At 40.6% G+C, this 27,786-nt stretch overlaps 1 protein-coding gene across 1 annotated transcript; it reads left to right on the top strand.

The window, feature by feature from the left end:
* The first annotated feature begins 252 nt into the window (after positions 1–252).
* LOC133516325 (serine/threonine-protein kinase Warts) lies at positions 253–27,749 on the top strand. The gene is made up of 5 exons (XM_061849212.1): positions 253–824; positions 1,197–1,659; positions 10,091–12,149; positions 13,028–13,314; positions 26,313–27,749. Exons 2-5 carry the CDS (start codon positions 1,405–1,407, stop codon positions 26,736–26,738), a joined length of 3,027 nt encoding a protein of 1,008 aa, XP_061705196.1. The 5' UTR covers positions 253–824; positions 1,197–1,404; the 3' UTR covers positions 26,739–27,749.
* The last annotated feature ends 37 nt before the right edge of the window (positions 27,750–27,786 follow it).

Raw genomic sequence — 27,786 nt, 5'->3', positions numbered from 1 at the left:
CGTTGAAACCAACATTTTTTACACTATCTCAAACAGTCACAAGTTAGTTTCCATTTACCTTTATTACTCACTACCTTACTGGATAGTGATTAGCTTATTTAAATGAGTACAACTTCTTCGAATTCTTATTGGCTCTCTTTTTTGAAGCTTTGCTATGATTCGACTTTTGTAGTAGTAGTTTGATTTGTTAGCATTGAAAATTTCGAGTGCATAATATAATGTAAAAAGCTGATACAAACAATAAGTTAATTTCTGTAATGGAAATGATAAAATATTGGGATTATAAAATTAAATTTCTTAATTCTTGATTTTTTACAAGAATTCTTATTGATTATATATTGTAAAAAAAATAGTTTATGCTTTTTCAAACATCAAATAATATTACAGTAAATTATAATTTTCGTAATTATGTCTATAAATTCGGTTTTTTCCCAAACAATATGGAATAATAGTCTCCTAAGTACTTTTAATGAAAATAAGAATTGAATAATTAGTAGCAACTCTGAACGTCAAGATAGCGTAGCTTTTACGAACATACGAAAGAATGTGGTAATTCTTCAAAATGGTCGCTTTGTATGGTTTGCCAACTTGCATGTCTGTGTTTCAGAGTTCTTTGTTTTCATAATTCCTCAGCTGTAGTAAAAGTGTGTGCTATATTTGTCTGATTTTGAAAACTTGTGTTATGATAATATTGTGAATAATATACGTGGCGTACCAGAAAGATGTCATCGGTAATGTGAGAGCTCTCGACTATCGTTTTTATTTTACGGGATTATGACGTCTATGATTCTCATTTGGATTTGCAGAAACTAAAAAGACACCAGGTAATTATTTTCTCTCCAATAATGCTTGCGCTCATATGTAGTTTATTGATATATAAGTGTCTCTAATTTTGGAATTCCTGAGCTCTGTCAAGAATGATTTGTGTTGAGCATTCTTGTAGTTTCGCATCCACGAACAGGTACTGGGCGATTATAAGTGCTTGTTTATTTACAGTCGCCTTCTAATGAGGATTTATCCCATCACAATTCAATTTAATTTGTGTTGGTGAAGTAATATTAATAAGATATTTATTGTGATGAACTACATCAATACAGTCTTTTAGGCTTTATAAAATTTGACTCAAATATATCTTAATGAGCAACTAAGAGCAGTAGTACTAGCACTGTAAAATGTTTTTTTTAATTTATTTTCAGCTTCATACAAGGCTTCTAAATCCAATACAAAGATTGTCAACAAAGTTAATAGAAAGTAATAAACAAACAGGACACTGCTTTAAGTTTTGAGAACGTATCAGCCTTCAGAATAAACAGCCCTGGTAATGAGAACTGTATCCGGTGATCCATGGTGCGGGGTGGAGATGTGATGGGCGGGGTGGGGTGAGAAGCTTTGGGTTCGGGCGCCATGAACCCACCGGCGCCCGGCAAGACGGCCACGCGCTCCTCCGGGTATCACCAGAAGGCGCTCGCCGAGATTAGAAATTCATTATTACCTTTCGCTAATATTGGAAGCTCGGAGCCACCTGGTTCATCTGCAGCAAGCACAGTCAGTTCAGGTGTCAGCTCCGGTTTCAGTTCCTCTTCCGGCAATGGACTTGACAAGGAGCTCAATGTACACCCACAAACACTCAACCAGCTTATTGCTTCTGGGTATGAAGAGGTAAGGCTACATGCTGTTTACATTATTAATGTTTTTTTGTTGAGCCCCATGAATTGATATGTGTTAAAGGAATAAAATAGTAAAATGGCCCATAGAAATATGACTGGGCATTTGGTATTAATGTACTTGGTGACTATTTGTGAACAGGAATAATTGGTGTATAGATTTCATCATTAGGTGGGTCCACACAGAGCGAACGAGCATGTATGTGCGAGGCAATTTCCTCACGACAAACCGGTCAGTGTAGACGTGCCTCGGCCGAGGCGGTGCGTGAATTTTCCTCGACTGAGTCGCAGGTTTGTGCGCGAGGATATTGCCTCGCGCGTATGCTCGCTCTGGGTGGACCCGGCTAATAAGGGTATTTTAATTTGAACTTTTACTTATGTTGTGTTTAAGGTATATCAAACGTGTCACTTTGTGATAAAATGTATAGGATTTGACATTAGGCGGGTCCACACAGAGCTAGTCCAGTAGAGTAGGTAAGGAAATTGCCTCACGCGTGTGCTCGCTCTGTGTGGACCCGCCCTATCATGTGCAATTTCTAAGATTGCTAACTGCCGTTAATGGTACAGTACAGAGTTAATAAAAATAATATAATAATTTACCCAGGGATTAGGGTACAGAGTAGCTAAGTATTTCTGCTGAGAAGCCGAGTCATTAACACTATGGAGGGTGCACTGCATCATAAGGTGTTTTAGATGCGAATATTGATTTCCTCCTCCCTGGTGTTTGTAATGTTAATGGTGCATCCAAGGTACCGAAACTTGTCAACTCCATGGTAAAGGGTCTCCTAGCATGAAGACTTTGACACTGAGCTCATGTATTTTTGTAGTGTTTCAAGTTCGCTCCAAGACACTAGCTGCTTTCACTACCTTTTCGTGGCTTTCTCCTAATAAGGCAAAGCGGTCCGGGTACCCTATCACTTTGTGATTACTGCTCAACTCCAGCCCTATGTCCAATGCTCACACTTTTCCGGACAACATGTTTAAAAGCTAAGTTGATGAGCAAGGGTTATAAATACCTTGAATACCTCTATCTGCTCACTGCCTACCCGAACATGCAACCTGGATCATGGCTACTAGTTTTCTAGGGATCTTAAAATTTACAGGAATGTTGTTGTTGAAGAAATGAAACAGGAAATTTGCAGTTTCCACGCAAAAGCTATGGTAGTATTATTCGTTTCCCCTCTTCAAATAGTATGTCGTATCCATCTCCATTTCCGTGTCGCAATTTCTTCGTCAATGGGTGTCTGCCGGCATATACTCCATAGGTCTTCATTTCGAATAGTTTTTGGCCAGAAAACGCGAAGGATCGACCTGAGGGACTTGTTGACGAAGACCTGAAGTTTATTAGTTAGGCCTTTAGTCACTCTCCACATTTCACAGCCAAAAAGCAACACAGATTTTACAATGGATTCGAAGAGGGAAAGTTTAACCCGTCGCGTGAGCACATTCGACTCCCAAACAGCCTTTAACTGAGCGAACGCAGCCTTCGCCTTCTTTATCCTGATGTTGATGTTTTCATCCGCTCCACCTTTGCAGGATAGTACGCTCCCCAGGTACACAAACTTTGACACTGAGTATAGGTTCTCACCCCCCAGCGACAGCGGATCCGTTGTACTTGACTTAACTCGCATGCTAACTGTCTTACGTCTGTTGATTCGCAGGCCCATTCTATCACCCTCTTCTTTTAAGGCTTTCAAGTTTGGCTTCTAGATGAGCAAGAGTAGGCGAAATCAACACGATGTCGTCCGCGTAGTCCAAGTCCTCTAAAACGTTCGTGTCCCATAGAGAGTAAACGGATAGTTGAGTGGTTTATCATCGAAAAAAGTAATAGGCAAGGATGTGTAGCGTCACCGTGGCTGTTTAATCTACTCATGGACAGTAGTTTGCATTGCATCATTTGAGAAATGATGAACGTGGGCTGAGAATGAGTGGGTCAAATGTCTTCTTTACGCCGATGACCTGGTATTGCTAGCGTCATCGGGTGAAGAGTTGCAGGAGATGGTAACTAGAATGCATGGATCTTTTGAATGGAAAGGAATGAAAATAAATGTAAGCAAGACGAAAGTAATTAATGGTATTTGGAAAGGAAGAATATATGACAAACTGTGAAATTTTGATTGGTCCAGAAAGAGTGGAATAAGTGAAAGTGTTTGTGTATCTGGGAACCTCGTTCACTAAGGACGGTAAGCATGATAAAGACATTGAAAGGAGAGTAAATGCTGGAGATGGTGTGAATGGACACAACGCTTTTATGAGCAGCCAGAAGGTGTCATAAAAAGCACGGTTGGATGTGCATAGAGGGGTGTTGGTGCCCACACTTATGTATGATAGCGAAAGTTGGGTATGGCAGAGGAGGCATCAACGCCAAGTGGATGCAGTGGAAATGAGAGTGTTGAGAAGTGTGTGTGGTGTGAGATTACAAGATAGAATTAGGAACAGTGTGATAAAGGAAACGTGGGGACTGAATGAAGATATAGTGACAATAATAAAAATATTTCCTTCGCATTTGGATACCTACTGTTACCGTTCACTGTAAAAAATACCCGGCAAAACACACAGAAACTGTAAGTATAGCGGATGGTTGATGTATGTCGAGTAATAAAAAAATATTCGAAAATTAAGCGGCCGAATATTCAAATATCAAAACAGGTCGTATATTCGACAAATTCGAATATTCGAATTGCAAGCCCTAGTCCCATGGTATACCACTCGGTGTCGATACCACATTACGCATGACGTCATCACGAATCACAAGAGAGTCACAAATATAACTATAGTTCAATAATTTTATGAACAGCCTATGCCTGCAGCTTTACTTGCCTGTTGCACCTCCAAGATCTTCAAAAATAGAAACCTTCGGGTTTTCATTCTTTCAATGTGGCAAATTTGTGACCATGAGTTATATGTATCCGGGATATTAGGATAACGTGGAATATATAGTTTGGCCAAGATCTTTTCTCATTCGTGCATAGTCAGAGAGAATCTTACTGTCTTTTTGCTGTGCTAGTATTATGGCCCCTAAAAAGGGATGGATATAGTTTATTCTCTTCTGTAAAACGCTTCACAAAATCTTACTTAATTTAGTCGTCCTAAAAGCTGTTACTGATAGGCGTACCTACCGGACCGCCACCATGATCGATCGTGAGGAAGGTGGTACGCCGTAACTTCTGTTAAGAACACAGGTATGAGTAAGAGAGTCGCAGTCCGCTCCGCCCGTTTATTATAGGTTTTAACACTTTTAACCAAGGCGCTTGTCAATGGAGCGTAATAGACATTAGAGAGAAACGTATTATCTTTTTCTTACGATAGTATTATGCAGCTTGTTAGAGTCGAGCCTACCGCGAACGCCGAAGTTCGCAAAGAGCGAGCATCTTTCTCTGTCACTCTTAACTCTTTTATATCTCCGTTTATAAATTATTAACTAATATAAACGGGACTTAATCGCGTATTAAGTTTTATGTTCACGTCCGACGTTCCGAGGACGGCGTTGTCCCCGTGGTCTCGAAGAAGAGTGGCTAAAGTTGACATCAACATCTTCTAGCCGCGCGAGTTTTTTGAACTACTCGCACTTGGTCTTGTTTAATGAGTTGAACATTTTGCGCACTAGGGACGTTACTCTGTCGACACACAACACTAACGATATCCGATTTTTCGACTGTCGATATTCGTTCTCACTTACACATACTAATAACTGGGGGCCTACCGCAAAAACCGAAATTCCCAAATTTCGGGGATCTTTGTCTTTTACTCTCACTAAGACGTAATAAGAGTGACAGAGAAAAACGCCCGCAATTGATGAACTTCGATTTTCACGGTTATAGGCCTGGATTCCATGTGGATGAGATTTATATTTTCTAATTAAAATACTTAAGGTGTTACGATGCCGGACATGTGTTTGAAAATTAATAAATGGTGGCCGTTAGCGGCCACTATCGAACTCAAAAATGGTCACGATTTTTCATTTGTAGTCTGCCTCTTTCGCACTCATGGTATGTTCGTATACGTGATGGCTTACGTTTTGCACACTTTAACTATCTTTAATTCTTTAACCGTCATCTACTCATCGTAGATCTGTGATTGCAACTAGTTTTCAAATTTGCCGCCTTTTTCTGCTGACGGAAATGTGTGTCCAACCTATATCGAATCGATTACGTATATATAAATAGTAAAACCGTTTCAGTATTAAAATATAATGTATAAACGTAAGTCTGCAATGTTTAAGGACTTTGGATTTCAATTTTGGCAATTAATTATTCTGTAATAGCTATCATTCCACCAATTTAATCATGCCGAAATATAGACATACCTAATTAGATAAACTTACTTAAGTACTTAATAATTGTGTAAAACTGATTCAAATCGTGCCGAAATCATGGTCACCCTAATGAGTTTGACAATTATCGTCTTGTATTTTTATAGTAAAATTGAATGATTGTGGTTCACCTGTGAAAATATATACCACAATCAGCAAAACTTTCACTTCTACAACTTGTCACACGACACTTTTTATCCATTTTTTAAATATTTCGCAATTAAATGCTGAGCCCCACCATTCACGTATTTTGGAAATATCTCGAATTCATCAAGTTGGGGATACCAATTAATATTCAAAGTTTCTACAATGTCTACCATATTAATTTTTTTTTGTTGTGCACATGCTTGGTTTAATCAGTTAATAATATTGACATCATAATTATTTACAAATTACTTAAAAGATTTGAGAACCACTCTTTGTATATAGCACTAAAATAGTACCTATAAGAAAGTATTTAATTTCAGTTGTATATTGATATAAATACTACCAAAATGGTATGTTTTTAACATTGGCAACATGTGCGACTGAGACACCGCGCCCCACTTTTGCTATCTCAAGTGGACCGTTTTGTCTAGTCTGGTAAGAACACCTTTCTGCCTCAGTGATAAGGTTCAATTTATTATAACAAAAAAAGTTAGAGTGAGCTCCACTTTATATCTCCATGGTAACAGATAGTTGATTTGACCAGGGCCCGTACATTTCATGCCGTTAACGAAAAAATTACGGCACCTCATCATTTGTCAACCTGTTTAGTTAACTGATATAGATACTTGACAATCAGTATAGAAACGTCTAAGTGACTTTCATCTTATTGTCACTTATATGGAGTGTGGAATTAAAAGGAGTGAAATCTTTCATGGTAGAACTGTTGCAAAAGTGTCCCGCTGTCAGCTATAATAGTACATTACGATACAAGTGCGAAAAATAGGAAATTCTAAAATAACCTCCGCACTGACCTGACCTCAACTGACTGACTGTCCGAGTGACATACATTAGTTATTTACGATACTAGTGCAGAAACTAGGAAATGCGCAACGAGTGGTGACAAATTAAGACACGACCGAAGGGAGTGTTTTAAATCGACGAGTTGCGAATTACCTTTTCGCACATGTATCGTACAGTGTTTTACAGGACATATGGCCCTTTAAATGTTCGACATAGCCACGTAATGTGCTAATTATCGCACTAGTGTGGTAAAGGAGCACCATATGTACTGTAAATAATAGTTCCAAATCTCTCCAGAGTAGCGCTAGAGTAGCTAAGAACCTAGGCGTTAATGATGGAGTGAAGTGCGCTGTCTATGATTTGATTTTTTTGTTCAAGTATTGTAGGTATTCTAGCGCCACCTATTTAAGGTTTTTTGATGACACTTTTTGGTACATGGAGATTTCATTCCTTACCTCCACCTTCCATAGTCACTTAAGTAATAATAGATTATTAGTTTATTGAACAATATATATTTTTGATTTATAACAGTGTATTTTACGTAAAAAGTATTTTTCTACAAGTCAATAGGTAAGTTGCCTAAGTTTATAGTATTGTTAAAAAGCTCCCTGTATGTTAAATTACGTCATTTTTGCGTTAACGGCATCAAATTTATGGGCCCTGTTTTATTTCTAATCATAGCAGGCATCAAAGAGCATATAATCACTATGTTTTAAGAGACGGGACTCCCATACTAGCGAGTGGAATCAGTTTGTTTCGCAAATCATTACCAAAATGTACGACAAAGAACTGTCAAAGAACCATAGTACCAACATAAGCGATTTAAATAATGTAGTACACTACACGCTTGCGTTTCTCATCGATAAAATGGGGAGGGTTGAAACATAGACTCCTGTCTACAAATTTTGTACTCGAAATCAAGTTAGGATCGAGTCCACATTTAAGTTATATGTTATATAGTGAATAGTTCTATGAGTGGACTAATACGTGGTCGAGCTTAATGTGGACCCGAATTCTTTTTTACAACACCTTGTTGGAAAGGGGCGTTTTTTTCCCCACTAGGAAGGATCAAAGTATCACTTTACTTCCCTACTAGGAGGGATCAAATTGACACTTTTCTGTTCTAGAATATGTTTTTTTTCTCTTTTTGTATACTTTTTAGGTTAAATTAAATTTGTACCATAATAATTTCCTCATAGGTGATGTGAAAAGCAGTATGTAAATTTATCACGTGGTAGCAAAAATATTTCCACCCTTAGGCGTTAACACTTGAATCCCTCACTACGCTAGGATTCTATATTAGAATACCTCGTTACACTCAGAATGTAATTATAAAATCCTTTTTCTATTTTTTTTTCTAAGTTTTTATTTTTATTAATAGCTCTATTTTAAAAATGATCTGCACATACATGTTTCAATAAGTGTAACTTTTCTATTGGAAGATGTATCAGGTCTTTGTTCCCAACACATTTGACCCACTGCCTGCATCTGAAAACATACAGCCTTGGTTATCTACAGTTTATATTCCAAGTGTTTGCTAATGAGATGATCAACTGATTATTTAGCGCTAATATGCATTTATAAATTGTTTTTTTGGCAGCCAATTATCAGCAACCCTTTATCAATGCTCTAACTTTTTATATATTTATATGTCTGTTAATCATGAGAACCGGTCTGGCCTAGTGGGCAGTTACCCTGCGTATGAAGCAGATAGTCCCAGGTTCAAATCCTGGTACGGGCATTAATTTGTGTGATGACCATGCGTATTTGTTCCTGAGTCATGGGTTTTTCTGTGTATTTATATTTTTATATGTTTATATCGTTGTCTAAGTACCCACAACACATGCCTTGTTGAGCTTACTATGAGACTATGTCAATTTGTGTAATAATGTCGTATAATTTTTTTTTAATCATAAAAAGAGAGATTAATTGACTTACATTTCAGGTTAATATATTAAATAATTACTAGATTTTAAAAAATATGTTAAATAATGACCATTAATGCATAGATGATAGATAATTTTTCACTGAAAATCTTCGACGAATTAATTTTGTGTCATATTGCATGCAAGTTCTCAGGAAATTTCACATATTTTATTTGAGTACTTACACTGATATACAAATAAACATACAATTATCGATAGTTTTAGTACATTCCTAGTTCAAAACTAAAAATAATATAAAATATCAAATTTTCGATGTATTTAAAGCCTGCTGCACTAAAATAAGATCAAAAGTATCTAAAGCAATACGTACCGGTCTTTATCCAAGGGAAATTTCGCCATAAAATCCCTTTTTTCGTGATTTTCTCGAGTGGCTCGCTTGCCACATATTGCACCCTTAGTAAACCGTTTTCTCGGTGGCATTGTAACAAACTCGCTCTTTACTCTGATCACGGTTTACTATTTTCGATATTTTCACTAAATAATAAAGAAATTGCACGAAATACCCGAACAAAACATTGAAGTCTTCATAACAAACAAAACAATTAGGCAGACAGTTGACTTGATATAAACTTGACAGAATAAATAGCACTGACGTTTTCTTTTTCTTCGTTGGCGAAGATTTGCGAAACAAACTCCATACAAAACTTTTTTGTTCCTAGTTGCGTCAGCCCGGTAGGCATAGACATCCACTGTTGTAGCTTCAAGTTATTACATGGTTAAACTATTATAAAGACAGATTGATTATTGAGCCAAATATATCACAAATAATTTTACTTGGCCTTAATACCCTGTAATTTCTGTAAAGATTTAATGCGAACCAGATTCCTGCATAATAGAAGCTTTGAGAATAAAGCTATATCAATTGCAACCACATTAATAGTGATCCAGCCGTTTCCGTGCTTACAACGTAATTAGAGAGAGCCAAAACGTAGAAACCAGGGATCGGAACCGGTTTTTTGCAAAAACATCGAAATAACCATATATTTCGGTTTATTTTATACTCAAAATGTAGGACTCAGTTGTGTTTTTAGATAACGACTTCGTATTATTAGATTGCCCGATTAGGAATGAAATAATTAACAAAGAACGAAAAAATACCGTTTTCGTTCCCATACAAAAAATACCGGTTTCCGATCCCTGGTAGAAACTATACCAATGTCAATTTTTCCGTTATTGAAAGTTGTGGTTTTCCAAGCCTTAAATTTGTTTTCGTATTTCAGGATCCAGCAGGCCGCCCCCTCAAATATTCCGGCGGCCGCATTGACTCCGCCATCGATTACCTATCGAAGCAGCAGGAGCCTCTCAATGGAGTCCTCAAGGGCAACAATCTCAGCGCTCTCGGCACCAAGCTCATCCGCAAACCGAGCTTGGAGCGCGAGATCAGCCTGCACCGCGGGAGCCCCGCCATGGACTCGGGCGCCGGCTCATCGCGCTCGGGCAGCCCGCGGCAGAGCGACGCGCCTCCGCTCCCGCACGAGAAGCTGTCCCGCCAGTACTCGCCCTCCGGCTTCTCGGAGCCTCCGCCGCCGCCTCCTCCGCGCTGCCCCTCCACGCCGCCCGTGCCACCCTCGGTGCAGCAGCTCATGAAGCGCATGTCCCCCGCGCCCCCGCTCCCGCCCGCGCGCGGCACAAGCCCCGTCCAGCCGCGCCAGCCCATGGTCGTGCAGAATGGTCCGCAGGCCCAGCAGCAGCTCACTCAGCAAATCCAGGCGCTCAGTATCTATCAGACCGGCGCAGAACTGCCACCCCCGTACCCGCTAGCCGGCGTGCCGCCGCCGCCCTCCTATTCTGTCTCGATGCAGAACCGGCAGAGTCCCACGCAGTCGCAGGATTATCGCAAGAGCCCCTCCTCCGGCATCTACTCGGGCGGCACGTCCGCCGGGTCGCCGTCGCCCGTCACGGTGTCGCCGGCCGCGGGCGCCGGCGGCATGACGCGGCCCACGCCCGTGCAGCCGTGGACGGCGCGGCACGCCGTGCAAGCGCCTATCATAATGCAATCCGTCAAGAGCACGCAAGTGCAGAAACCCGTTCTGCAGACCGCCATCGCGCCGGTGGCGCCGCCGACCGTCGCTCTGGCCGCGCCGCCGCCCCCGCCGCCCTCCTACGCCTCCTCCATCCAGCAAAAAGCCTCGCAGACGCCGCCCAGCTATCCCTTGGCGCCGAAACCGCCGTCGCCAGGCGCCGTACCGACGACGGAGCCGCCGAGCTATGCCATCACCATGCAAGCGTTGGCGGCGCAGCGCGGCCTGCAGCCGCCACCGCCGCCTCCTTATGGCGCGGCGGAGCCCGATTCGCCCTCCGCGCCCGCGGGCCATGCGGCGCTAGTCAAGAAGTTCTCCGATTGTGACGCGAAAGGCGAGCCGTCGCAGGTGGCGGAAGGCAAATGTCCCAACCAGAATTGTACCAATAATCTGCTGAAGGAAGGCACTCATGCGTCGGGATCTGATAAGGGTTCGAACGGTTCAACGGAGAGACGTCCGGCGGCGCCCCCGAAGAAGATTCGGCACCAATCACCTATCCCAGAGCGGCGAAATATCAGCAAAGAAAAGGAAGACGAGCGCCGCGATTGCAAGGTGCGAAACTACTCTCCGCAAGCTTTCAAGTTCTTTATGGAGCAGCACGTCGAGAACATCGTCAAGTCCTACAAACAGCGCCAGTTCCGTCGGCTGCAGCTCGAAAAGGAGATGAACAAAATCGGGCTCAGCGTCGAAGCGCAGTATCAGATGCGAAAGATGCTAAGCCAGAAGGAGTCCAACTACATCCGGTTGAAGCGAGCTAAAATGGACAAGTCTATGTTTACTAAGATCAAGCCTATAGGCGTGGGCGCGTTCGGCGAGGTGGCGTTAGTGCGGAAGATAGATACGAGCCACCTTTACGCGATGAAGACGCTGCGGAAGGCGGACGTGCTAAAGCGAAATCAGGTGGCGCACGTGAAAGCTGAACGGGATATTCTGGCCGAGGCCGACAACGAGTGGGTCGTGAAACTGTACTACAGCTTCCAGGACAAGGACAACTTGTACTTCGTGATGGACTATATCCCAGGCGGGGACCTGATGTCGCTGCTCATCAAGCTGGGCATCTTCGAGGAGCAGCTGGCGCGGTTCTACATCGCGGAACTGACGTGCGCGGTGGAGAGCGTGCACCGCATGGGCTTCATCCACCGCGACATCAAGCCGGACAACATCCTCATCGACCGCGACGGCCACATCAAGCTCACGGACTTCGGCCTCTGCACGGGCTTTCGCTGGACGCACAACTCCAAGTACTACCAGAGGAATGGTGAGGAATTTACATTGTTTAACATACAGTGCTCCAAGTTTAGGGTTGCCATATCAAAAAATGTAATGTCCTGACAAAAGTCCGGACATCACCCTCAAAACCCAGACATTTCCTGGATGGTAATTTCTCCAAACCCACTGGGGACTCTTTAAATAGGCGGGTCCACACAGATCGAGCATACGCGGGAGGCAATTTCGTCGCGCACTACCGGCCAGTGTAGAGGTGCCTATTAGTCCGCACCGTAACTAAAATCGGATGCGAGTTCGCGTGCCGTCTAAATCAGCCCTTAAGCTTTTTCTGTCTCTTATTAGCAAAAGCAGGAAAAGCAATGGGTCAATGGGAGCAAGGGAAATTTGGAAATTTTTAGTTAGAGGAATGTATTCTTATGAATAGAGCTATATAGATCGTGTCATTCACGAGGACGCGTTAGAAAGGTTAGATTTGTCCAATTCGCGCGTCATCGGGAATGACACGATCTATAGATAGTGCCTTATGTTATGAACACGTGAAAAACTTATGGTCTCAGATTTATCGGGGTTCAATTCTCAGTTGTGTTGTCTATGAGGATTTTTTTTAAATCTTTGCCGGATGTGGTATTTGTATATTTCATTTTCTACCTTATTATAATACAAATAATCATAAAGTTAATATTACTAGCAACATATGATTGAACGGTTTGTTTTTACTCATTAGGGTGGTCCAAGAAACACTAAACTAACTCTTTGTTTATTGTATCTGCTCAGTGCCCATCAGAAGTAAAATATAATATCAAAATCGCTGCCAACGTAGCTCGGTCAACTCTACTTAGAATTTAAGTTTAGGTCGAAATTATGTAGATGTATGTAAGATTGTTCTCTAGAAATGTAATATAATCGCAGAGCACGGGCGGCAAGACTCGATGGACCCGGTGGACGGCGAGTGGAGCAACCTGAGCGAGTGCCGCTGCCACCAGCTGAAGCCGCTGGAGCGGCGCCGCAAGCGCGAGCACCAGCGCTGCCTGGCGCACTCGCTGGTGGGCACGCCCAACTACATCGCGCCCGAGGTGCTGACGCGCGCCGGCTACACGCAGCTGTGCGACTGGTGGTCGGTGGGCGTCATCCTCTACGAGATGCTGGTCGGCTCGCCGCCCTTCCTCGCGGCCACGCCCGCTGAGACGCAGCTAAAGGTGCGGTATTTTTTGTTTGCTACCTTTTATAAAATAGGTTTTTTTTATAGGACTCACGCGCTACAGTTGAGGAGTGTCATTTCAAAAAAAAATTCTGAAAAAAGAGGAATATAAATGAATGGTTTTCATTTCCTCATTATTATTTTATTTTCGATATTGTATTAACGTAAGTTGACATAAATATTATCGTACTACATACGTTGCTTTATCTATCTAAATAATTATAATTATTTAAATTACTACATACATTTTGAAGAATTAAGCTGTTTTGATGTGAAGATTAGGAATTATGCTATTTCGTTGTGGCTTTGTAAGGTATTTTTTTATTACATAAAAAAAAAATATTTCAGTAATAAAGTCGCTTGAAATGAATAATTCATTATTCAGAGTCGGACCCGCGCATGAAGGGTTTCGTACCATTTAAGACGTATTGAAAAAAAATCTACTTACTAGATCTTGTTCAACATTTTACCACTTTGGAAGTGTCTCTCGCGCAAACTATTCAGTTTAGAAAAAAATGATATTAGAAACCTAAATATCATTTTTGAAGACCTAACCATAGATACCCCACACGTATGGGTTTGATGAAAATTTTCTTTTTTTTAATTTTATGACTTATTAAAAAAAAACTACTTACTAGATCTCGTTCAAACCAATTTTCGGTGGAAGTTTGCATGACAATGTATATCATATATTTTTCATTCTGTTATTTTAGAAGTTACGGGGGGGGGGGGGGGGACACATTTAGAAATTATATTAGAAACCTCAATATCATTTTTGAAGACCTATCCATAGATACCCCGCACGTACCTATGGGTTTGATGAAAAAGATTTTTTGAGTTTCAGTTCTAAGTATGGGGAAGAGGGTGCCGTGGTGGAACCCGGAGATCGCAAAACTCCGGAAGGAAACCAGGGCAGTCTTCAACGATGCTAAAAGGACTAATGACTTTGAACATTACGCGCTAAAACTCACAGAATACAGCAAAGCTGTGAGGAAAGCAAAAATCAGGTCCATACCGGAAGGTATGAGACTTACAAAAGCACTAGCCACGACGAAGTCAGTTCCGCTTACTTCCATTAGAAGAGGGGACGGAGGAATGACTGAAACGGGGTTAGAGACGCTTAAAGTTATGTGTACAACACACTTCCCAGGCTCGATAATACATCAGGGCGTAACGGATGATGTAGCAATCAGTGCAATGGAACAATCCAGTAGCACAACCAGGTACAACTGGGACACGTCTAAAAAAGTAGTAGATCACAATAAGATACAATGGGCACTATCAACATTTCAGCCATACAAAGCCCCGGGGCCAGATGGAATCTACCCCATACTACTACAAGAGGGTGCCAATGTACTAATACCACACTTAGGTAGACTGTACAGAGCGTGCATAGCCTTTGGACACGTGCCACGTGTCTGGAGGATGGTAAAAGTGACATACTTGCCTAAACCAGGCAAGGCAGATTACACAGAAGCCAAATCGTAACGGCCGATAAGTCTGTCATCATTTTTCCTTAAAACACTGGAGAAACTGGTAGACAGACACATAAGGGATGGTCCTCTTAAGAGACATCCACTACACCAATTGCAGTGTGCGTATCAGCCAGGTAAATCAACTGAAACAGCACTACACCTGGTGACAGCCAAAGCGGAACAGGCAATAGAAAATAAGGAACTATGCTTGGCCAGTTTTCTAGACGTGGAGGGGGCTTTTGACCGCACCACGTATCAGGCAATCAATACCGCAGCATCTAAACACGGCATTGAACCGACAATCTGCAGATGGATCGGTACCATGCTAAATAGCCGACTAATGAAATCTTCCCTTGGGAGACGAAATATTAGCAACGGCCACGAAGGGCTGCCCACAAGGTGGAGTTCTGTCACCGACTCTCTGGAGTCTGGTAGTGAACTCACTGGTGGAAGAACTTAACAAAGGCCCAACATACACGGTAGGGTATGCAGATGATTTAGTGATTCTTGTAAACGGGAAATTCCCGGGAACAGTATCAGGAATCATGAATACAGCACTGAAGCAAGTGGAGAGACGGTGCAACAGCCATCAACTCTCTATCAACCCAGGCAAAACAGTGGTAATACCGTTTACCAGGAAAAAGACCCTCAATGGCATGGAGCAACTGAAGCTTTATGGAAGGGTACTGGAAATGTCCGATGAAGTGAAATATCTAGGTGTAACACTAGATAAAGAACTGAACTGGAGGAAGCATGTCGAACTTACCACTTGATATTTGATATTTGAACCAAGGCGCTGAGAGTGTTTGGAATGTGTAGAACGGCATATGGGAAAACATGGGGTTTAAACCCAAAGGTACTAAGATGGATCTATACCATGATGGTAAGACCTATCATTTTGTACGGATGCCTGGCATGGTGGACAAGGACACTGTACGGATTCTCAATCAAAACACTTATTTATTAAAACTACAATTGTCTTTATTTATCCCTTTTTTTGCATACATTCAGATTTAACTAGCTGTTTAACATTGTTTCCATTTTCGATGCAAATCAATATCTGGCTGTCAAAAGTGACAGCTCTCAATCAGTGACGTTCCATCACTGATGGACTCTACAATCTCTTTCTTTCTTAATAAAACAAAAGAATTCTAAAATAAGTAATAACACACTTATTACATACATACAAAGACATAATATAACTTTGGATGTGGTTACAACATAATAACCAAAATAATTTGAACATTTTAACTAACCAAGCAAGTATGTTCAATCATATACCAGAAAAGCAATATGACACAAATTGATAGAAATTAACATATAGTTTAAATACCCTTGGCATCATTGAGATATTACATTTCAATACATGCTGAGTTTATCAGCACGTCCTACGGGTGATCATAAATGTAATGTTTATTTGTTCATACACTCTAAGATGAGACTAAGGACAAAATCTCGATATTTAACAGGTGCATGTCTCTGTCGCTTTGGTACAGCACTAGCATTAGAGTCAGTAGTATAAGTGTCTGTATCATTTGTCAAGTCTGGTAAGCCTTTATTCTTTTTATCTGGTATAGTCTCAGTCACATCCGGTAGATCCTCTTTCTTCTTATCTATTTTTCTTTCTGTAGACTCTGACAATGTCTCGTCTATGCCAAATCTGCTCAGGTCTCTATTCTTTATAGGTTTAAATTGGGAAGAGTTCCTTCTGACTATTTTCCCCTCCGGTGATTGAGCTGCTACAGAATTTCCACTTTTCCATACAACTGTGTGCTCACTTGGAGAAAATGTGGTACTTAATTTGTTTTCCTTTCTTTGCTTGACCAAGACTTTATCTCCAGGCTGAATTTCAGATTCTTTTGCATGCCTTCTTTTGTCAGCATACTGTTTGAATTTTCCAAACGATGCAACCAAAAAACTGATTTACACAAGATACCGTAATTTCTATATTAAACTTCTTAGAAATCTTAAAACTGAATATGAGAAAAAAGAGCTCCTTGCAAATACCAAAACACCTAAAAAACTATGGCAAACAATCAATAAAATAGCTCATCGGAAATTGTCAACACCTACAGCGCACGATTTAATAAAAATAAAAAAAAGCGAGAAGGAATCCTTAAACGTATGCAATGATTATTTTTCTTCTGTTGGACAAAACCTTGCCAATGTAATTCTAAGCAAAGATAATGAAACACAAGAGTCTCTGGCTGCTAAAGTTAAAGTAAATCCACCCACATTAAACTCTATATACATGTCCCCTACAGATAACAATGAAGTGCTCAGTCTTATTCAGAAATTAAATCCAAATAGTTCTCCGGGTCTCGACAGTATAGATAATAAGATTCTGAAAGCCATCGGTCCCGAAATAGCAGAACCACTTGCAGCGATTTTTAATTTAAGCATTGAGAGTGGTATTTTCCCCAAAGCCTGGAAAATCGCGGCAGTCGTTCCGATCCACAAAGGAAATGCAAAAAATGAACCCAGCAACTACCGCCCAATCTCTCTCTTGGGATCATTCTCAAAGCTTTTGGAACGAATTGTAAATAAAAGAATAGTCTCCTACCTTGAACGCAACTCCATTCTAACGGAGCGTCAGTTCGGTTTCAGAAAAGGAATATCAACCGAGGATGCAGTTACCCTTCTCACTGAAACTGTCTCGACGCAGTTAGATGAGGGTCGGGCTTGTGTCGGAGTCTTTCTGGATTTAGCCAAAGCCTTCGACACGGTCTCGATCCCCATTCTACTGAGGAAACTGGAAGCATACGGGTTTCGAGGGACTACACTGAGGTGGTTTACAAGCTACTTGACGGAAAGAAGCCAGCGTGTCAAAGTCGGTGAGCATCTCAGTGACCTGAGACCAGTTCCCTTCGGCGTACCACAGGGCAGTATTCTAGGGCCTACTCTTTTTCTTTTATATATAAACGACATCTCACTTCTTCCTTTACAGAATGCTGAAATCTTGTGTTACGCCGATGACACTGCTATCATTTTCCGAGGGTCCTCCTGGGAGGACGTTTGTGAACAAGTCGAGAATGGTATGTCACAAGTGTCAATTTGGTTGAAGCAGAATCTTCTGACTTTAAACACAGCAAAAACCAAATTCCTATGTTTCCATAAGACTTCAGCTTCTGCACCAAAACTACAGCGAGATATTAAAGTCCATAATCGTAATTGTATTAATGCCCCGGTTCCAAATTGCACTTGTGACCACATGTCACGAACAAAAACAGTGAGGTACCTTGGAATTATGATAGACGAAAATTTAAACTTCAGAGAGCAAGTTTCCGCGGTTTCAGGTCGGGTCCGAAAGCTGATACATACAATAAAATTGCTGCGAGAATCAGCCGATTTTTCACTGTTGAAAGCTATATACTTAGCTCTTGGGCAGTCAATTATCAACTACTGCATTCTTGCCTGGGGAGGTTTAACCTCCTCTGTTATTCTAAAACTAGAAAGAGCTCAAAGAGCGGTGCTGAAGGTCGCTTTGAAGAAACCAATTAGGTATCCTACGAGCGATCTATACAATGACGCCCAGGTGCTCAGCGTTCGGAAGCTCTACTTAATAAGGGTGGCGTTGTACGTACATAGAAAAGTCCTTAGCTCATCCAATTACAACACATTACTTAAAAATCGTATTTTTAAACTTCCTGTTACAGCTGTTAAAACTACATTTGCACGCCATTTCTCAATCTTCCTATATCCCCGAATTTACAATCGACTTGTTAGGTTATATGAATTTAAAGAACACTCCATTTTCGAGGCAAAAAAAGTGTTATCAAAGAACTTAATGCATCTTTCATATGTAGACACAGAAAATGTAATCAAGATACCATATTAAATAAACTCAGTCACAATAACCACACACACACTCCACTCACGCACACATACTCTCTCTCTCTCACACACACACACATACACACACACTCATACACATGACACGTTTCGTGTTATTATATTATAAATCTTAATTTCCGAAGATTATTTTTTTTTTTTTTGTTACTAATGGTAAAAATAATTTATGTTTGTTTAAACTTTTTGTTTCTCGATCTTTTCTTTTTTGACTCACTGTAAACTGTACCTCTGTAAATTCCATTCACCACTGTTTCTTTTTTAATTGTTTACTCTAAATAATTGTACATTATTATTTTCAATTGTAGTATTGTTTTCTCTTTTTTACTTGTGTACCGTATTATGTCCACCACAGGACAGGCTATGCCTAGTGTGGGGGCCAGCATAAATGTAATACTGTTATTATTCTATTCTTATTCTATTCTGAAATCTTTTTTTAATCTGTCCATGTCACGCATTGCTTCATCTCCAAGGCTATTATTTTGTTCTATTTCTGGTAATTTAGTTCTTATGCTCCTTCCTCGAAATACATTTCCAGGAGGAAGTCCAGTGGTACTGTGTGGAGCTGATCGGTAAGCAGATAGATAAATGAGCAGCTCTCTTTTCCAGTTTTGTTTAAGTCCCTGTGCAATTCTCAGTCTTCTCAAGATATTTTTATTCTGTCTTTCAATTTCTCCGTTGGCTTGGGGCCACAACGGGGTAGTATGTCTTAGCCGAATCCCGTTGATGTCAAGGAATTCCTTGAACCTTTGGTCTATGAAAGCAGGTCCATTATCACAGATTATTTCATCCATTATTCCTTCCCGATATATAATTTTTTCTAAAGTCTGTATTGTTACTTCGGCTGTTTGTTGTTTTAATATTTCCACTTCCAAGTATCTACTGTAGTAATCCACAATGCATAGAAGGTAATGTCCCGAGGGCAGTGGCCCAAGATAGTCAATTCCAACTAGTTGCCACACTTTAGTAGGTAATTCTGTGGGCATTATAGGTTCTGGGCCAGCCCCTCGTCCTACCAAGCGGCAGCCTTCACATGTGTCACACCAGTATTCTATATCACTGTCCATGCCTTTCCACCATACCTTGCACCGCAGTTTAGCTTTCATAGAATTAGTAGCAAGATGTCCTTCATGCCCTATTTCCAGTATTGACGGTATCAATTGTTTGGGTATGACTAGTCTAGTACCTCTGAGAATAACGTCATCTATTGTACATAGCTCTTGCTTTATTAGTTCATATGATCTCAACTCTTTGGTCCAAACATCTCTTTCTATGGCATCTTTTAGCCGTGTCAACTCTTCATCTTGTAAAGTGGCCTCTCTTACCTTTTCTATAGTGACAGCTTTTATGGAAGTTTCAGCTAATGCCAGTACCAGCTTATCTTCTTCATCTTCTGTACTTGGTAGTGGAAACTTGCTGTTGGTGTTAATCAGCCTTGAAGGTGCATCTGCAATATTGCTCTTCCCAGGCTTATATATGACTTTGAATGTAAATGGTTGAAGTCTTAACACCCAACGCTGTATACGGGCACTTGGCTTTGAATTTGCAGAATAAATTATCTCCAACGGCTTATGATCTGATAAAATTTTGAAGTCTTTACCTATCAGATACATGTATAAGCTTTCACAAGCCCATACGATGGCGAGGGCTTCCTTTTCGGTTTGTGAATATCTTTGTTCAGTTGGAGATAGAGCTTTGCTTATATATTTTATTATAATCGGTTGTTTCTCAGTTCTCATTCTCTGATTTTGAATTAGTACTGCAGCAATGCCTATTGGACTAGCATCGGTCACTAAAATTGTTTCTGCATCTTTGTCATAAAAACCCAGCACAGGAGCCGATGATATAAGTGTTTTCAGTTTTGCAAAAGCATTTTCATGTTCTATGTTCCAAGTAAAGTCGGAGTCCTTTTTGGTAAGTTCTCGTAATGGTCCAGTAATTGTGCTAAAGTTGGGAATAAATCTAGCAGAGAAGTTGACAAGCCCCAAAAAGCTCCTTACTTCTGCTTTATTTTGCGGTTCTCTGAAATCCTGTACAACTTGTTGATTGGTCACAGTAGGTCTTACTCCTTCAGCAGAAATGTGATGTCCTAAGAAGTTGATTTCGGTGACACCAAATGAGCATTTTTTTTTATTCAAAGTTAAACCACTGTCACTAAGCCGTCTAAGTACATGATGGAGTCGGGCATCATGTTCTTCTCTTGTTCGCCCACCTACACGAATATCATCTTGGCTATTGGCAACACCCTCTATATCCTGTAAGAGATGTGCAATTACTCTTTGAAACATTTCGGATGCACATCTAATTCCAAAAAATAGACGCTTGTATCTAAACAGGCCAAGACTGCAGCTAAAGACTGTTATCTTTTTAGAGTCTTCATCAAGCTCCAGCTGATGGTATCCTGATTTGAGGTCAAGTGTTGAAAAGTACTTACATCCATTTAAATCTGCTAATAGTTCTTCAAATGTTGGTAATGGAACACGTTCCCTCATTACTGCTTCATTAGCCTTTCTCATATCAATAACAAGTCTATATTGACCTGCTTCTTTTTTCTTTACTATGTGTGAAGGGGAAACGCAGGGGGTAGGTCCAGTTACTGGTTCTATAATGTCATTTTCTACTAACTCTCTAATTAAGTCTTTCTCTATGTCCCTTATGTGAAAAGGTTGTCTTCTAATAGTTTGAGCTACTAATTTAACATTATGATCAATAGGAATTGACAATTTGAAATCTTTAAGCTTCCCTATGCCCCTGAAAATATTAGGATATTGATTCAAAATACCATCCCCTTTTAGAATATTATTAATGCAATTTACTTCGGGTCCTACTCTCAACAATCCTAGTTGGGTTGAAGTTGTTTTACTCAACAGAGAAGGCCCGCATCCATTAAAAACAAGAATTTCTGCATCTACTTTAATTTTACTGTCAGGAGAGTACAATACTGTTTTAAAAAATCCTAGTCTTCGGACCTCTTGGCCGCCATATGCATAATATTTTTCAGCTGTTTTATCAAAAAGTTGGCAATCCAACCCTGATCTCAGGAACTTCTTGAACATATGTTTATCTATAATATTTATTGGCGCACCTGAGTCTACAATAAAAAGGGAACTTACATGACCACCAACTACAATCTCGAACTTATTGTCCTTAGAACTTATCACTGTAAACACTGAATTTACACTTTTTGTTACTGTTTTATTATCACTTTCATCGTCTGATTCGTCTGAATCCTCTGAACATGATTCTATTACATATTTAACCATCTTCTTTTTTTTCTTTATATCTTTCTTTATTTTTGTTTTGCAGCACTTGGCAAAATGGCCTTTTAATCCGCATTTGTTGCATATCTCATTTGCTGCATTGCACTCCGCACTTTTAGCAAAATGCCCTCTCCGGCCACACCGGTAGCACTCCACATTGCTGATCCTGTTAACACTATCTTGTTCTTTATCTTTTTCTTCTTTCTTTAAATTTTGGTTACTAACCATCTTTTCCATTTCATAAAGTCTTGATATTTCCATGATTTTATTGAGCGTCAGCTCCTTTCCTTTCTTTAAAAACTTGAGCTTTAGGTTTATATCACTACATTTCTCAATAACTTGATCTTTTATTGCGTCCTCTTTTTCCGGAAAATCGCAAAATGTGGCTTGTTTTCTTAATTTCACTATAAATTGCTCCATTGTTTCTTCTTCTTCCTTTTGAATATTACGAAACTTCTGTCGTTCATAATTAATATTTACGTCTGGTTCAAAATATGAGTCTAGTCTTTTTATACATTTTTCGTAGTCTGTACTGCCGTCGACCTGCTCGTCTTTTATGCTTTCATATATTTCTTGGACCTCTGTCCCTGCTTGATGCAGTAACCTCGCTACTTTCTGTTTGTCGTTTAATCCGACCTGGCTCTCAATGTAATACTGAAAATTCCTCTTCCACAAACGCCATCTTTCTGGAAGTGTGCTGGCTTCTTCATACGGGTCAAATTTCGGTCCCGAGGACCCTGCAGCATAATCTTGATACATTTTTTTTTTTATCGCGTGTCTTCGAAATGTGTGCGATGATTTCGTATCCGCTTCAATCACCGACACATTGTAACATCCTTGTCGCCAAAATAGCTGTACGGATTCTCAATCAAAACACTTATTTATTAAAACTACAATTGTCTTTATTTATCCCTTTTTTTGCATACATTCAGATTTAACTAGCTGTTTAACATTGTTTCCATTTTCGATGCAAATCAATATCTGGCTGTCAAAAGTGACAGCTCTCAATCAGTGACGTTCCATCACTGATGGACTCTACAGACACTAAAGAGCACATGCAGGGAGAACCTTATGAAAATACAGAGAACAGCATGCATGGCTATTACCGGGGCGTTTAGAACAACGCCAACAGCGGCGATGGAGGTACTGCTAGACCTCCCGCCGCTACATCTGGTGATACAATCTGAGGCGCGGAAATCGCTACACAGGCTGGCTCTAACAGGCCTATGGAGCGATAGCAAGCCAAAGACTAAACACACAAACATGGAATGTGACAATTTCATGGAAAGGATAACGAATATGGGCTGCGATAAGATGCAACCCAAGTTTGTGTTCCGTAAGAATTTTGAAGTTAAAGTTCCAACAAGGGCTGAATGGACCGAAGGTCTTCAAGCACCAAATTCGGATGAAAACGACATCATATGGTACACAGACGGGTCCAAGACAGTATCTGGTACGGGGGCAGGCATTTATGCAAATGACTTTAGTTGTAGCATAAGCATGGGTAATTACGCTACTGTCTTCCAAGCCGAGACGTACGCTATAATTGCCTGTGTGCATGAGAATATAGTTAGGCAAACCCAAGGGAAGAATATCTATATACTCAGTGACAGTCAGGCTGCACTCAAGGCGCTCAGGGCGCCCAAAGTGGACTCTAGACTGGTGTACAATGGTGTCCAAGCTCTGAACGAGCTTGGAAGACAAAATAGAGTGCAACTGGTATGGATTCCAGGGCACGAGGGATTCATAGGCAATGAAAATGCAGATGAACTTGCCAGAGCCGGATCCGCAAGTAACCACATAGGTCCGGAACCATTCGTGGGGCTCTCACAGGGAACCATTATAACGGCTATTAAAGACCACACTATGACGAGACACCAAAAAGAATGGGACAGTCTGACGGGTCTAAAGCACTCAAAGCTCTTCATACAAGAAGTAGACTCCGGTTGGAGCAAAAAGCTATGGAAACTTAGCAGGAGACAACTCCAAATTATAACAGGGGTGTTTACGGGCCATTATGGGGTCAAAGGGGTTTTGGCCAGGATGGGACACTCTGACAACACCGATTGTCGAATGTGTGGTGAAGAGGAAGAGACAGTAACACACCTAATGTGTGAATGTCACGCCCTCGCCAGACAAAGAATGAAGGACTTTGGAGCAGGCTATCTGGAACCAAAGGAATTCAAAAGGCTACCCATAAGCTCCATCATCCGACACATGGAAATGGTTAAAAAGGCTCTTGAGTAGCTAATGGGTCTTTCCTTAGGGGGCAACTACACAAAAGATCCCTATGGGTCGAAGTGTATCCGCAAGGGCCCCCGGTAATTAGAAGATATGATAAGATAAGATGGGGAACCCCCAAAATTTATTGTTTTTTTTTTCTATTTTTGTGTGAACATCTTAATGCGGTTCATAGAATACATCCACTTACTAAGTTTGAACAGTATAGCTCTTATAGTTTCGGAAAAAAGTGGCTGTGACATAATCGGACAGACAGACGGATATGACGAATCTATATTATAGATTTAAAGGGTTCCGTTTTTTGCCATTTGGCTACGGAACCCTAAAAATAGGCAATGTGTGCGTTGGAGGATCTGCCATCTTGTGGCCCGAATCGGAAACATAAACATTGACACTTCACGTCAAAGTAAGTGATGCCATCTACCGTTCTCGTACGTTTTCTTGTGCATAGTAGATTCTGCAACCTTGTGAGCTACATTGGAAGCATAAACTTCACATTTACACCTCGTGCCACAAGTCTGACGTCTCCTGTGCTGCCCCTACAGTTTATGCACTCTCCCTTATTTTAGGTATAATAAAATTAGTACCTGGGCGACCGAGCTTTGCTCGGCTATATCTATTTATTGTAATATGGTGGTGTATAGGTGATAATCTTAACTACATTTTTTTACTAAATTAAACTTATCTAAAACAATAAAAATTAAAATTTTATATATAAGCTTGAATTTAAAAAAAAAAAAACAAAAGTTAATCACCGGGCGAGATTCGAACCCGTAACACTGGTTTCTAGCCGTCCGCGTCTTAACCCACTGGACCAGACGGACAGTGGCCGGCGACACGAAATTAGCGACCATATTCTGCGTCGAAAGAAAACGCATGAAAACTCGAAAACACGCGTTTTCCCAAACATAAGACTAATCTAGATCGATTGTATACCCCCAATACTTATACCTTTAAACGAGCAATTCTTGTATATATATATATATATATATATATATTTCTGTGATCTCGGAAACGGCTCTAACGATTTCGCTGAAATTTGGTATATGGGGTTTTTGGGGGTATACAATCTATCTAGATTAGTCTTATGTTTGGGAAAACGCGTGTTTTCGAGTTTCTGTCTGCCTTTTGTTCCATTTGTTAGTCAATTTATTTATTTCAAGCAATTCTTGTATATGTATATATATATTTCTGTGATCTCAGAAACGGCTCTAACGATTTCGCTGAAATTTGGTATATGGGGGTTTTTGGGGGTATACAATCTATCTAGATTAGTCTTATGTATGGGAAAACGCGTGTTTTCGAGTTTCTGTCTGCCTTTTTCATTTGTTAGTCAATTTATTTATTTCCATTGGTACTTCTAAATCACCAGAAATTCGACTACAAGAAGCTAGAACAATGATACTTGAATCAATCCCTGCCGCCTCATGAGACAAAGCAATCTCACAAGCTTGATCAAATGTCAATGTACTCTGTTGTAACAACTTCTGTACTTCATTGTCCCTTATACCACACACTAAGCGATCCCGCAGTGTTCGATCTAAATCTTTAAGTTACAGTCGATGCTCAATTTCCTCAATTGTGCTATAAAATCCCTAATCTCTTCCCCCTTTCCTTGATACTTAGTATGAAATTTATAAGACTGAATAATTTCATTTGGCTTCGGTTGGAAATGCTTATTCAACTTACTAACAAGTGTTATAAAGGTAACCTCACTTATTTGAGTTGGTAATATCAGTGATATAATCAGAACATACAAGTCGGGACCACACACAGCTAATAAATTAGTTTTCTTTTTATCTCACCTGCCTGCAGACAAAGTAAACCGCTCTATGTAATTTTTCCAGCAGCCATGTGCCACATCAAACTTCTCAAACTTTATACCCATTTTGCACAGTGATTCCTATTTATATGCGTTTTTCACTCAAATCACACACTACACTGTAATTGCACACTATTGTCCTAGTTTTTCTCGTCGCCACTAATATGACTCACGGTTTAGGGGTCCAAGGACATGTACTGGTCCAGGTTCGCGTTGACAGACTGCTTTTCCATAACTACCTCACTTTGTACACAAATGTCAAACCATACCCTCATTGTCCATACATAACAGAACCAAAATGGCATATAGTTGTTTGTCGAATCTAACAGTTTGTTTTGTTTGCTTACAGGTGATAAACTGGGAGAGCACGTTGCACATCCCGGAGGCGGCGAACCTGAGCCCCGAGAGCGCAGACCTGATCCTGCAGCTATGCTCTGGCCAGGACACGCGGCTCGGCAAGGACGCGTCCGAGGTGAAGAACCACCCGTTCCTGCAGTCCATCGACTTCGACAAGGGGCTGCGGCGGCAGGTGGCGCCCTACATCCCGCGCATCGAGTTCCCCACCGACACGTCCAACTTCGACCCGGTGGACCCCGACAAGCTGCGGCCCACATCGTCGGCGGACTCCAGCAAGTCGGACAGCGAGCTGCTGGACAACGGCAAGACGTTCCACGGCTTCTTCGAGTTCACGTTCCGGCGCTTCTTCGACGACGGCGGGCCCTACACGAACCGCATCAACCTGGACGACGACGCGCAGGGCCCCGTGTACGTCTGACCGTGCAGTGATTACAGACGCTGAGACTAACTTGTACCATATTTTTACAAAAGTGTGTGCCTTTGACTCTCTCTATTAAAACGATAGTTTTTGTAACGTAATGAATGTAACGTATTTAAAATTTAAACCGTATTGTTAATAATCCCGGTGATAATGTTGTAATATTGTATCGTTATGTATTTGTAAGAGTAATCTAATTTCTGTATTATATGTAACGGACGGACGGCGGGGCGGGCCCGACTCGACTCGCGCCGTTCCTTTCGATGTATACTATTTTTGTAACTAGAGCAATTATTTATGAGATAAGAACAAGCTTACTTGAATTAGCGAATGATTTGACATTGACATATTTTCTTATGTATTTATGGAAGTATATATTAGGTCGCTTAAAGATGAGTGTCTGTTTATATAATTGTAAACTGCCACCCGGCAAAGTCATACATGTGGAACCGAGTCGAATGTTAATGCTGGTATACAAGAAGTGCTTCCAGTCTAGCCTACGGGACAGCTCATATAATGTGCCTTAATAACTGAATGTGATTTTTACATACAAGATATTTAGGTGTGCATACTTTTGATAGAATTCATAACAAACTAAGCAGCGAATTCAGTTCTGTGACCGCGTCGCTCGGAGAGTGCAATACGTATTTATTACTGAAGCTGTGTGCTCGGGTGTACACGTGCAGCAGGCGGCGCAAGTCGTGATGCACTATCGGTTTTCAGTCAAACTGTAAAACGTTCAATGTATAAGTAAGGATTTCGTTTTCACTAACAATATCCCAATTTTAACTAGTAGTCGCAAATAATAACATAAAAATAGAACAAAACAAGGTGTGATTAGCAATACAATAATATAAATGCTTGTTTCGAGTCTATGTAGACATGTTCATGTACAGTACGGTATAAACCAGCAAGTCACGTCAACTTAAATTATGTGTTATTGAATGTAAATTGTTTTATTCTGAAATGAAACATGCTTATAAGTAAATGAAAATAAAGTATGGGAACTTTGTTAAATCTTTTTCTGGTATGCGTATAATCTAATCAA

Source organism: Cydia pomonella, chromosome 3 (genome assembly GCF_033807575.1).
Source record: "Cydia pomonella isolate Wapato2018A chromosome 3, ilCydPomo1, whole genome shotgun sequence".
Classification (NCBI taxonomy): Eukaryota; Metazoa; Arthropoda; class Insecta; order Lepidoptera; family Tortricidae; genus Cydia; species Cydia pomonella.
This window is presented reverse-complemented; position numbering and strand designations above follow the sequence as displayed.